Source organism: Fulmarus glacialis, unplaced genomic scaffold, assembly GCF_000690835.1.
Source record: "Fulmarus glacialis isolate BGI_N327 unplaced genomic scaffold, ASM69083v1 scaffold3914, whole genome shotgun sequence".
Classification (NCBI taxonomy): domain Eukaryota; kingdom Metazoa; phylum Chordata; class Aves; order Procellariiformes; family Procellariidae; genus Fulmarus; species Fulmarus glacialis.
Genome location: NW_009208502.1, coordinates 26,837 through 38,200, shown reverse-complemented (window position 1 = coordinate 38,200; position 11,364 = coordinate 26,837). Strand labels below are relative to the sequence as shown.

Genomic DNA, 11,364 nt, shown 5'->3' with positions numbered 1-11,364 from the left:
CATACACAGGCAGGCAGCCAGCCCGGGGCAGCCCGAGCCTCCAGCGTAGCAGTCACTGACCTGTCGAGCATGGAGGTGTTGCAGGCGAAAATATGGACGGCGATGCCGTTGCGTCCTCTGGGCTCACCGGCGCCGCACAAGGTGTGCAGTCCCTACGGGCGAACCCAAAGCACCGGGAGTGAGCGGCAGGCAGCGGGCAGGGGCCAGCCCCCTCTCCTCCCCTCATCCCACCCCCTTGCTGGGGCTCACCCCCTCTCCCCATACCGCTTCCCACACCGCTACCAGCCTGTCCACGTATGGCCTTTGGCCAAACACGTTGGCTTTACTTTAATATCTCAAGGGTTTCTTAGCAATCCAGGTAAGCTGGTGTTTTCCAGCCCAGGCGCTGGGGAGAGCTGGGGGTTGGGGCTTTTTTGAAGAGTTCCTTGAAAGGCAATGAAGAAAATCAAGTCTACTGTCAGGTGGTTGAAATCTGGGATCCTCTCCCCTCCCACAGATGCTCTGCAAGCCCAGAGGTGTCAAAATCACTGCTGTTAGCCCAACGCTGAGCGTCCCGTGTGCCCTGCTACGGGGGCTCAAGGGGGAGCAGAGATGGAGGATGCTCGGATGCCCTGGTCCCCCAACTTACGCTCACAAAGTCCAGTTTATTCTGAGGGGCTTTCGGGATCTCGAAAGGTTTCCATCGCAGCTAGATTGTGGGAAACAAAAAGCAAGATAGCGATGCCAGTGGTTATAATGCAAATGGTGGCAATTCAAAGGAAAGCAGACCCCCGTCCCCTCCCTGCTTCCCTGCCCTCTGCTAGCTGAGGTAGCTTTCTCTTTCCTCTTTGCCTTCCTTTATTTGGTATACAGGGGTTTTTTTTATTTATGGAGCTTTTTTCCCTTTTTAATCATTATTTTGTAAAATAATTGCCAGGCCTGTGTAGTGCCAAGGTTAAAAAAAAGAATCCCATTTAAAAGCTGTCTCTTCCTCTATTACTAACATTTTTGAGAGCAAAGAATTTCAGATGAGCCGGCTTTCCACAGCTAAATTGTCATGGTCCTGTGTTCCACTCCGCACTGGATGATTCACTCCCTCCGTGACCCGAGCATAACACTCCTGTTTGCTCCATCTCATTTTCCCCACATCCGAAGCAGAAATATCTCTACCTGCGTGAGTGGGAGCTGTGAGCAGCACTAATTACTATTTGCAAAGGCTGTCGAGATCCTCAGGCAGAAGGTGCCAGAGGAGTCCGAAGTATTTATTACCACTAAAATCATATTAAGGGTCTTTGCATCTCTTGGGGACAAGGTGCTGCAGCTGAGAGCCCCTCACTGGGGAGGGTTCAGTGCAGACCAACCCAAACACCCAAAATTAGGAGGATGTTGACATGGCCAGCTGCCAGATATATCCCCTGCATCAATATACTTGACCACAGATGAAAGTGGCTGTGACTCTGGGCATCCACAAGAACATTTTCTTGCTTTTAGCTACCTGACCTGGCAGTTCTTGACATGTTTTTAGGCTGGTGCCCTGAGAAAACAAAGCTTATGGGACTCTGTGTCTGTGCCTGCCGCTCACAAAAATTTTGAACTATGTGAAATTTCAGCTAAATTTGAAAGGGATACAAAGATATTAAATTCCCCCAAGCCTCATGGAAACTTTCCAAACCCAAATCAAAATGTGGGTGTCCAGGCGACCTGTCAGGTTCTCCTGGAGAGCTGGCCGCAGCAGGAAAGAGGCAACTGCGCCGAGCAAGTGCACCTGCGAGTAAAGCTGAGCGAAGCAGGGGCTCATCACTAATTAATCAGCTGCACCCCAGGCCTGGCCCCGCAGCTTGGTCCCCTCCGCTCTGCCTTCCGAAGCCATCTGCTTCCGAAGGGCATCCCACCGCCACAGCCTCACGGCAGCCCTGGGTTGTCTGGGTTGGATTCATCCCTCGTCCCTTCCCCCCCCCATCCCATCCGCTGCCAGGCAGAGCCACATTTTCCTTCCCGGGAGACCCGGGCGGCTCCGTGCCGGTGCCTGCTCAGGGTCACACTGCTGGAGTGCTGGGCGGAGGGGAAGAGGGTGTTGGAGAAGACACATGTTCTGGATGGAGGTACCAAACACACCCGCCAGCGGATCAGATGTGATCCTTGCGAGGTATCAACACCTCACAGATGAGCCAGTAAGATAGTGGTGAACCTCAGGTTTTGCCTTCGGACTTCTTTAAAGCCTGTTTTCCTTTGGTTTCTGAGGCAGCCTTCCAGACATGAACCAGAGTCAACGCAAAGCACATTCAGAAGGTGCTCCTGAGCCTGCTGCCACCCCCAGCAGTGGGACCTTCCCCAGCTCCTGTTCATTTCATTGGCACAGCAGCTGTGAAGGCCAGCGGTGGCATCTCAACGTGAACTGTTCCTCTAATGATTTTTTTAAGCCTTCAGGGTTGGGAACTGAGAACCGTCAACATAACCCATTGGGAATCACTGACAGAAAGGACACGCGGAGGGACAAAGAGAGAAGACCCAGAAGACAGGACAGAGAGAGAGAGGGAGAGGGAGAATGGGGAAACGAAGATAAATAATGTCAGGTATAAAGATGGTCTAAAGGGAAGCAAGTTTTTTGTCTGAGGAATATGGAAGAGGACAGTAAGTCTACAGATGAAATAATAAGTATAGCGCAGTTCCTACATCACAGCATCATTTTCACTTTGGTCCCTGTGGACACCTCCACAGTTGTCATTCCTGTGGGACGAGGAGAGTGGGAAATGTCATCCAGCCCGTTGGTCACAACTGGAAATGGTGTCTGGCCCCTCTCCTCAGAAACACTTGCAAACTGCTAAGCCACTGCCCAGCTCTGCGTGCCGTTTGTCCAGCGCGACTCTGCTGTGTTTGGGTTTCACTGATGCAAGAAGAGAAGAACGAGCACCCTGAGCCAGAAGAGAAGTCCAAGACAGCCAGCGCCAGCCAGCACCGGGTGTTTAAAATGGGGAAGCTTTTAGTGTTGTTCCCCTGCTGTATGATCCGTGAGCCTCCTGAGGTAGGGCACCTCTGTGCTTACTATTACTTTATAGGTTTTCTCTCTCCAAGGTTTGTCCAATCACTTTTTGAACCCACCTGCATCCTCTGGCAAGAAGTTTCACAGTTTATGCTTTTTTTTTTTTTTAACATGACATTCGTTATTGGTATTCATTTTCTCCCTGCCTCTCAATCATAGCTTCCCTTGGTCAACTCTGTTCCAGGCTGGAGAACTTTCTTCTGTTTCAGCATTTCTTGCACACATCACCCCATATTTTTTCATCATCTTTGTCCCCTTTTCTATTTTTTCCCCTGTGCCTTTTATAATTCTGCCATTGTCTTTGGGCAACATTAAGGGATTTTTTTCCCATTGACTTCAATGGGCTTTGCATAAGGTACCTCCATATGGCCATCCTTTTAGATGGACGATGATCAGGAAAGCTCCTTAAGTGAGCTGGGCTAAACACAAAGCACTGCAGGGAGGGGTTGGTCTTGTCCAACAAACTGAACCTGGTCTCTGGCTCGGCTTCAGAGAGGATGAGAAGGAGAGCAGGAAGATGGCTCCCACTTACTGCTGGGAAATAACCCCTCTGAGTTTGATGATTGCCATTGAAAGCTGTGAGAGGGAGAGTGGGCAGGAGTTTCATTGCTGTTCCCTTAGGTAAAAGATGTACTACACGTAAATGGCTTGAGGTGCTTGAGAGCCGGGCATCTTGGAACTACCATAATCATAAATAACTGTAATGGCAGATGCGGGCTACGAAAGGGCATCAGGGATGGATGAGGTGGTAACAGAAGTCATTGGAGCTTCATCTTGGAAGGAGCACCAAAGGAACCTAAATATGAGCCTGTCACCGCTCCTTGGTCAGTGGCTGGAAAACATATTCCAGCAGAACTGGGAAAGTATCTAGACAAAAGGTGAGGCTGCCGGGAGGCTGGAAATTAGCTAATGATGATGCATCAAAGGGCAAAACCTGAGAGGAGTAAGAACCGATGACCATGAGATGATGTTGAGAGGAGAACGGCAGGAGGAGACAGTCAGATTAGCAAAGCCAAATGTTCTGGGGCTGGCAGGGAAGAAGTCATGATTAAAGATGATGGCAAGGCCGTAACAGAGGAAGACAAATGCCGTGTCTCTGCGTGACACTCCAGAACAAAGCTTGATTTCCCACGAGGGCTGCAGAGAAACAGGCTAGCAGCCAGCAGCCTCTCCGAAAGCACAGGGAAGGAGGGGATGGATGGGAGAGACACGCTGCTGCTCTGCCTGCTGGGCTGGGGCATGATGAGCCTTTGATGGGGGACACTGAAGAGGAAGAGAGAGCAGCCTGAGAGGTGGCCAACAGGAGCCCTCAAGGGAGATGCTGGATAGCACAAACCAAACCCTGTGATACTGCAGCCATGCTGGGAAGCAGCACAAGCATCCATCGAGGTGGGAAGCAGCAAGCATTGCATCGAGGGCTGCCCTTCCTTGGATGACCCATAGGTGAGGAACAACGGGTGGCAGTCAGGACCCAGCTCCCGTGTTGGCCAGAACACCAGCTCCCTACGGCTCTCCTCAGACCTCTTGCGGCTCAGCGCCTTTGCACCCCTGGTTAGCTTAATATTTGACTGTCCTCCCAGCAGGACCAGGGCTGGCTCTTTCCAGCACGGTTACCTGGTTGGGGTCAGGCTCAACTTCATCCCAGTTGTGTGTCAAGTGGCCCTCCTCAAGAGGTTTGAAGGGTTTGTGGCAGACTGAAGGTAGGATCCGATACAGCCAGCTACAAAAAAGGAAAAAACTTGGATTAGCCTGGGGAAGAGGTTAAATCCTCTGGGTGGCTGCCAGCTGATTGAGCTCCTAAAGGCGTGAATAATATTTCTATTGGTGGCAACTGGACCAGAAGATGTATTAAATATCAAACACTAGCTCATAGCCAGAGACTTCCAGAGACATGGCTTTTTATTATAGGCTCTAAATATAAATATATGTGGTTATATGTAGGTAAATGTATATATGCATTTACATATAATTACGTGTGTTTACATTCACACACAGATATATATATGTATACAAGAAATAAAGATACAGCTTTATCTGTGGCTGAAATACAGCAATCTCTGACGTGGAAAAAAACTTATTTAAACACAGCTACAAAGCAGCTCAGACAAGACAGGGATGAGCACGGTGTCTAACTGAAAGTACAGAGGAGCTTTCAAGAGACAGAAGGTCACAGCCAGTATCTGAATTTGGATGGATTACTGAAAGTAGCGTCCCATGCCTGGCTGGCCATGCCCGTAGGACCACCAGCGAGTCCATGCAGCGAAGACCAGAGTTTTATGTGGGATGACGCTTCCTACTGCTGTAGGAGGTCCCCCGTGCCTCCATCACTGCCTGGGACCGTCACTCTCCTTCCTTGCTGCCTGCCGTGTCCATGGCTGCAGCCCCTGCCACCCCCACCGCTCTGGCGGCCGCGGCCGGCATCCGCATGCCGTGCACAGGCATGGCCAAGCCCGAAGCTGGGCTTTTAATCAGGCGGGAGAGCAGAGGTAATCAGGAAAGCCTGAGCTGGGGAGGGCTGCCAATGCCTTTGATGTGTTAACAGCGGTAGTTGCAGTTTGGGTGGGTGGGAAAGGGGAGGAGGGAGCTCTCCCTTGAGAGCTGGAAAATTTCCATCAAGGACATCTTCGTGCGGCAAACAATGATTCATCCCTTTCCCACGCACACCGCGAGCTGGCACCAGCCGAGAGAGCAGAGCTCTGCTAGGCAGCTCAGATGATGCATTTGCCTTTCATTTGAACGAACAACAGAAGGGACAGAAAAGCCGCCGTGGGAGAAGCAAAATGAGAAACCTATCTTCTGCAATCTGGTCATGGCTGGAGCACGATGACCGGGACAGGGCTCCGGGACGTTTGCTGCCGACTGGAACAAGCTGTCCCCAGCACTGTTGGGAACACGGGTAGTAAGCAGGATGCTGGGTGCCTGGCGCTGGTCTGAGCCCCTGGCCAGCCCCAAAAGGGGTACAGCCTGAGTTAGCGCCTCACCGGCCCTGGCCGGTGTGCAGGAGCATCCCTTAGGAGGCTTGGTTTTGACACTGTCCATCAGGTGCTTACCCATGCCAGTCGCAGCAGCGATGTTTTCACAATAGCATCAGGGCTGAGCCCCCGAGGGTGTTTCGCACCAGCCCCCCCGGGACCGCCGTGGCCCCCACGAACATCCCCTCCCCTTCCTCTCCTCGCTCAGAAAACCGTTTTCTTCCCCATCCCTACACCCCCTTTCTTAGCATTTTCGCAAACCCGCTCGCACCACCAAAGCCTTTCCTTTCCCTCTCCCGTGGTTTTCTGCCCTGGCCCCTCTCCCAGCACACGGTGGAGGTTTTTCACCCGCCCGGGCTCACAGAAGGCACTGGTGGCACACAGACAGCCTCTCCATTGCTCCCCATTGCTCGCCCCAAGCGCCCCACGTCACCCCCCCGCTGCCGGGTGTCACGGTACCTTCTCTTATTCGTGGGCCGGGGACAGGTGAAGGCAGAGCCCGAGAGCTGTTCAGCGTACAGGCCGTACGGGCAGACTTGTGGGTTATTCTGAATGGGAGGAGAAGGAAAAATAAGGAGTGAGAAGCAGCGGCATGGGATTTAGCTCTGGAGCCCCCAGCAGAGCACTGCGGCGGGTGCCCGGTGCCCTGATGCCAGGGGGTGGACTGTGCTCCTGAGTCCCTGCATCAGCCCTGGTGGTCATATCTTCTTGCTCCCATGAGGCTGGATGCCCGCGGGTACCAGCCAGACTCCAAAACCCACTCCCACATGGAAGAAGCTACAGAAGTGCCCTAAGGAGTCGGCACCGCCATTGAGGCAAGACGCCCGCTGCTAGAGCAATCTGTATGGGGCAGTGCTTAGGTGGAAGGAGCGTCGGAGAAAAGGGGATTATTCCCAATGCTTACAGACTGCAAAGCAGACCGTTATTATGCACAAATCTTGTTGAGACCAAGTGTTCAGAGGGGCAGCTCCAGAGCCTCATGTCTGTCTGGCTTTCCAGAGGGCTGATAAAGACTCGCAGCAGCTGCACCTTTGCTTCTTTCCTCCTACGCGCTAAATGCCCCCTTCTCCTCCTGCCCTCTGCCCAGGGCAGGGATGCCCAGAGCAGGCATTTCGGTGGCATGCTGCTTCCCCCTGCCAGTGATGTTTGCTGCCCGAGAGTGGGAGTGACCTGTGTGGGAGCCTTTGCTTCTCTGCAGGGCCTCTGGACAGTGACAGTCCTCCTTTGGAGTACAAAGGGGGGACTTTCCCCCTTTGCAGAGCCACGACTATGACTAGCACAGGTTTAGCAGCCCTTGTGAGTTCATAACTGAAGGAGAGAGTCCTCCCTTTCAGAGAACAGAAACGAAACATTTTGATCTAAGTAGGCCAGCATCTATTTGTTTGAGATCAGCAAGAAGCAAAGGCGTCCAAGAACTGCAGGAAATACCCCAGTGGGACAGTCATACACCATTTGCTATCCCATCTCCCACCTGCAAGGTCTAGTTTAGCATCCTGTCATCCTGCTGCGGCTGAGCGGATCAGCCATCCATACAGTATCAAACACTGCCCTGACAGGTGGGCAGAAGGAAGAGGTAAAGCTCTCACAATGCACGTAGCTTCCAGCCCTCAAACTCTGTCTTGTCAGTATGGGTATGCAGTGAAGCAGGGGGATCAATAGCCCTTGTCATTTTTATCTTAGCCAGCACTACTGCAGATGCCAGTTGTATAAATACTGCAGAGGAGAAAGGATCCACCCCCGAGGCTGGAGATTTTTTTGTCTAACTCCTTTTCAGATTTTTCTATTAACTCTTTTGACACCGAGTCCAGACTCTGTCCAGATGAGGGTACCTCAACCAGGAGCTGGAGGGGTCTTCTCGCCTGGAAAGTGGTGCTGCTCTGGGAAATCACGAGGAGCACACCCAGCACAGCTCAATGCTGGAGCACCGCTTGTTCAGACCAGCAGCCACTGCTATCGATCTCCCAGTTCTCAGGTGCCTCTTTCTTACATCTTTTCTCCACCCATCTGCTATAGTCCGTCTCAGAAAGAAGACATTGCACCAGCTGAGCCATCAGTCTGATCCAGCACAGCAGTTCTTCTTTCTTTTGGGCACACCATAGGCTGCAATGCAGACCTGGGGGACATAGATACGCATTTAACATGTCCTAGTGTTGTGTGTTACTATCCACACTGGCACACGATGTGTAAAACATCAGAACTGGGGAGATTCAGAAAACTCAGGAAAAGCAAAGGGTGGAGTTCCCTATTTGACCTTAATTCTGCTGGCCTCTTTGCACAGAGGATGAAGAGGAGCTGACTTGCACCAAGGGATGCCACTGACTGAGCATAAAATGCTGCCATCCAACTCCAAGGGATTTACAGGGTGTCCAAGGGATTTACAGGGCATCCAAGGGAGGGCACGGTCAGCCTCAAAACGCGTGCTGGTGTAAAGGAGACCAGCGCAAAGAAGATGAGAGAGCTTTAATTCTTCAGGGTTTCATTCTTGCCTCTGTGGACCGAGCGGCTAGCATCACATGGGTCATGATTCCTTTCTTTAAAACAGAATGATCCAACATAATTTATTTTAATCTAACATATTCAGAAGTTACTTACTTTTAAGAATGAATCTGTTGGTTTATTACCACAGACATTCATGTCCCCTCCCTTCAAAGAAGCTGTTCTCCTGTCAAAGGCTTCACTGAACCCAATTCCTACAGAAATCCTGAAAGCCACCTCTCCTGCCTGAGCACTATCTCTCTGCCAAGCTTCAAACTTCTGCTCTGGTTTATTCCAGAGTCGATAGCTTCCTTCTCAGTGTGGCCGAGCCACTTTTACTGCAAACTGCTTTCAGAAAAAAAACCTGCTGTTGAGAGGTAATTCAGGCAAGTCTTAACCCCCAAGGTGAAACCTGGAAGCTCACAAGTAACTTAAAAATAGAAAGCATGAATGGAAATCTTTAATTCTGATCTTTGCCAGCATCTTATTATTCCAGTCCTGCATAAAGAACGCTCCTGGAGACTTTTGTGGTGGCAGAGAGAAAGGAAACATGTTAAGATGAAAAGAAGCCCAGGGAACAGATATTCACCCTATTCCATGTCATTTTAGTAAAGCACTTTAAAAAACTCAGTACCTGTCCCTCCGGTAAAGCTCCTGGGCAGCGTGGATCCTCAGAAACATGTTCATTTCCAAATCCCGACATGTACTGTAAAAGAAACCACACAACTCATCAGCATTTTGAAAACACAAGCAAAACCTCTCCAAACAACCCATCCATCGCTTCCTCTTGCTTTTTTCCAGGCTCTTTGTGTGCATTAAGACTTTCCCAAGTGATTTACTTGCATATTGCCATGGACCTCCTGGGTTTGCTTCTTTAGCTAACTGCATGGTGGACTGGGAGGGACAGACAGGATTTGCTTTTCTGCTAAATCTGCATGTACATTTTGACCACATTCTGCACCACGAAGACACTTGAGAAATATGCCAAATATTGTATATACAGTCAGACTCGAGAACAACGGGGTGATGTATAAGGAGAAGAACTATGCATCAACATTTCGGAGGTGTGCTAGCACCATCCAAGCTAAACCTGACTTCGCTTGAATAGTGGATGTTCCAACATCTGCAGACTGCCTTGTAAATTCGTGCACTGAGTCATGGCCCTCGGATGCTCAGGGATTGAAACTGGGAGTCATTTGGTTGTCGAGTTTTTGCAAGACATCCCCGTGACCATCAAGAAAAAGGTCAGGACATAGCTGGGATGAGGGAGGAAAGGAAACTCTGCTGGGACTGTTTCACTGATTTGCCCTAAATGAGTATCACCCAGTTGGGTGTGAACTGTCCACCATGGTAGTAAGTAAGAATTAAGTCACTACCAGGCGATAATCTGGTTTTCCAGGGCGATGTATACCCGAGAGACCCATGGACTGAACAGACCTGCATGCCCTCCTATGCCTGCCCTGCCTACAGCTGCTGCAGTCTGAGCGTGGCTAGAAGCCACAGGACCCCAGAGGATGCGGCTCCCGGCTTTGTGGCACTGAGAAAAGCCCCACAGTAAACCTCAGACACACAAGGGAAGCAGGTATAACAGAGCCCTTAGCTTCGCACTGATGGAAATGTAAATACAGTCTCTTCAGATGCTATAGAAAGGCATGAAGCAACTCTGTTGAACTCTGCGTGAACGCAGAGGTGTTTTGGCAGCGATCAATGGTTCAGCTCTGTGGCCTGGGGAGAGAGTTAAATATTAATGCTCCCCTCTATCAGCTGCAAGAATAGCCGGGCTACTCATCTGCCTTCACACAGCGGCGCTGGGATGGCAAAGCCCAGGGTCCCAACACTTGACTGACACATGCATGCTTGCTGCGACGGGGTGGCTGCAGCACTGCAGTGCTGCTGTGCCCCAGCAGCTGCCTGGGGGCTCCAGTGCTGAGAAACCCCGGCAAGCGGCAGGCACCCTCCCTCGGTACGATGCAACACCCCGGGAGGCAGAGGTCTGACACGAAGGTGGAGTGACAAAGCCCTTATACCTGGTTTATTATATTATTATATTGCCTGGATTATTTCCCCCAGGGGTTCTCAGCCTTGTGCAATTTGCAGCCCCCCCATTAGAATTTTCCCAGTACAGCAGACACTCAGAGAGCAAACCTGAAACCTCCTGAGAAACCGTGTGCTTTCCTCAGGCACCTTGCAGTGACCTGTAGGAAAAGTCCATTGCCAGGGAGAGCCAGGCTGGCTGGAAGCCCTGCTTAGCCTGAACCTGAAATCATCTCGGTTTCCATCGGTTCAGGGAGGATATTTCTCTCCTTCTTACAAACGAACGTACATCACTAGGACTTTGCTCGCCACTGGGTTCTGCAAGAAGCATATTGATATGCAAAGCAGCAGGTCACCTAAGCAGTCTTGGCAAATGTATTGTACTGGAGCATTTCTTTCTTTTTTTTTCTTTTTTTTTTTTTCCCCTCCCCTCTTTTCAACGGAAATGCAGCAATATCTGATGGGACTGCAGCAGTTCCAGAATTAACTGAGACCTCTGCACTGCATCCTTCTCTACCAGCAACGTAAAGGCGGTGGGAGCATTTGCCTGTGGGGCAGCCTTGATGAAAAGGGGAGGAAAGGGGGAAGAGGAGGAGGAGCGGGGCATGCTGATTTTCTGGAGGCATAGCCAGCGAGGCCCGGCAGGCTCTGCCGTTAGGCTCGGCAAGGAGAGGGTTAATGCAACGTGCAGGCTGCTTTGATGAGCATCACCTGCAAAATGCTCGACTTAAGGCTCCTGGAGGGCTGGGAGGGGACAGTCTGTGGTTCTTTGGTGGGTTTGCGTATTTGGTAACCAGTGCGTGCTCCCCGGCAGCCCCCTGCCACGCTGCTGGGGCGGGGAGGGGAGGGGGCAACGAGACTTTG

At 51.2% G+C, this 11,364-nt stretch overlaps 1 protein-coding gene across 1 annotated transcript in view; it reads right to left on the bottom strand.

Moving 5' to 3' along the window:
* HGD (homogentisate 1,2-dioxygenase) overlaps positions 1-11,364 on the bottom strand; it is a 25,535-nt gene that overhangs the window by 10,625 nt on the left and 3,546 nt on the right. The window contains exons 2-6 of the mRNA XM_009576493.1: positions 9,101-9,172; positions 6,451-6,539; positions 4,634-4,739; positions 629-688; positions 61-152 (exon numbers count right to left, since the gene is read on the bottom strand). Coding sequence (XP_009574788.1) covers positions 61-152; positions 629-688; positions 4,634-4,739; positions 6,451-6,539; positions 9,101-9,172 — 419 coding nt within the window. The remainder of the gene's footprint in view (positions 1-60; positions 153-628; positions 689-4,633; positions 4,740-6,450; positions 6,540-9,100; positions 9,173-11,364) is intronic.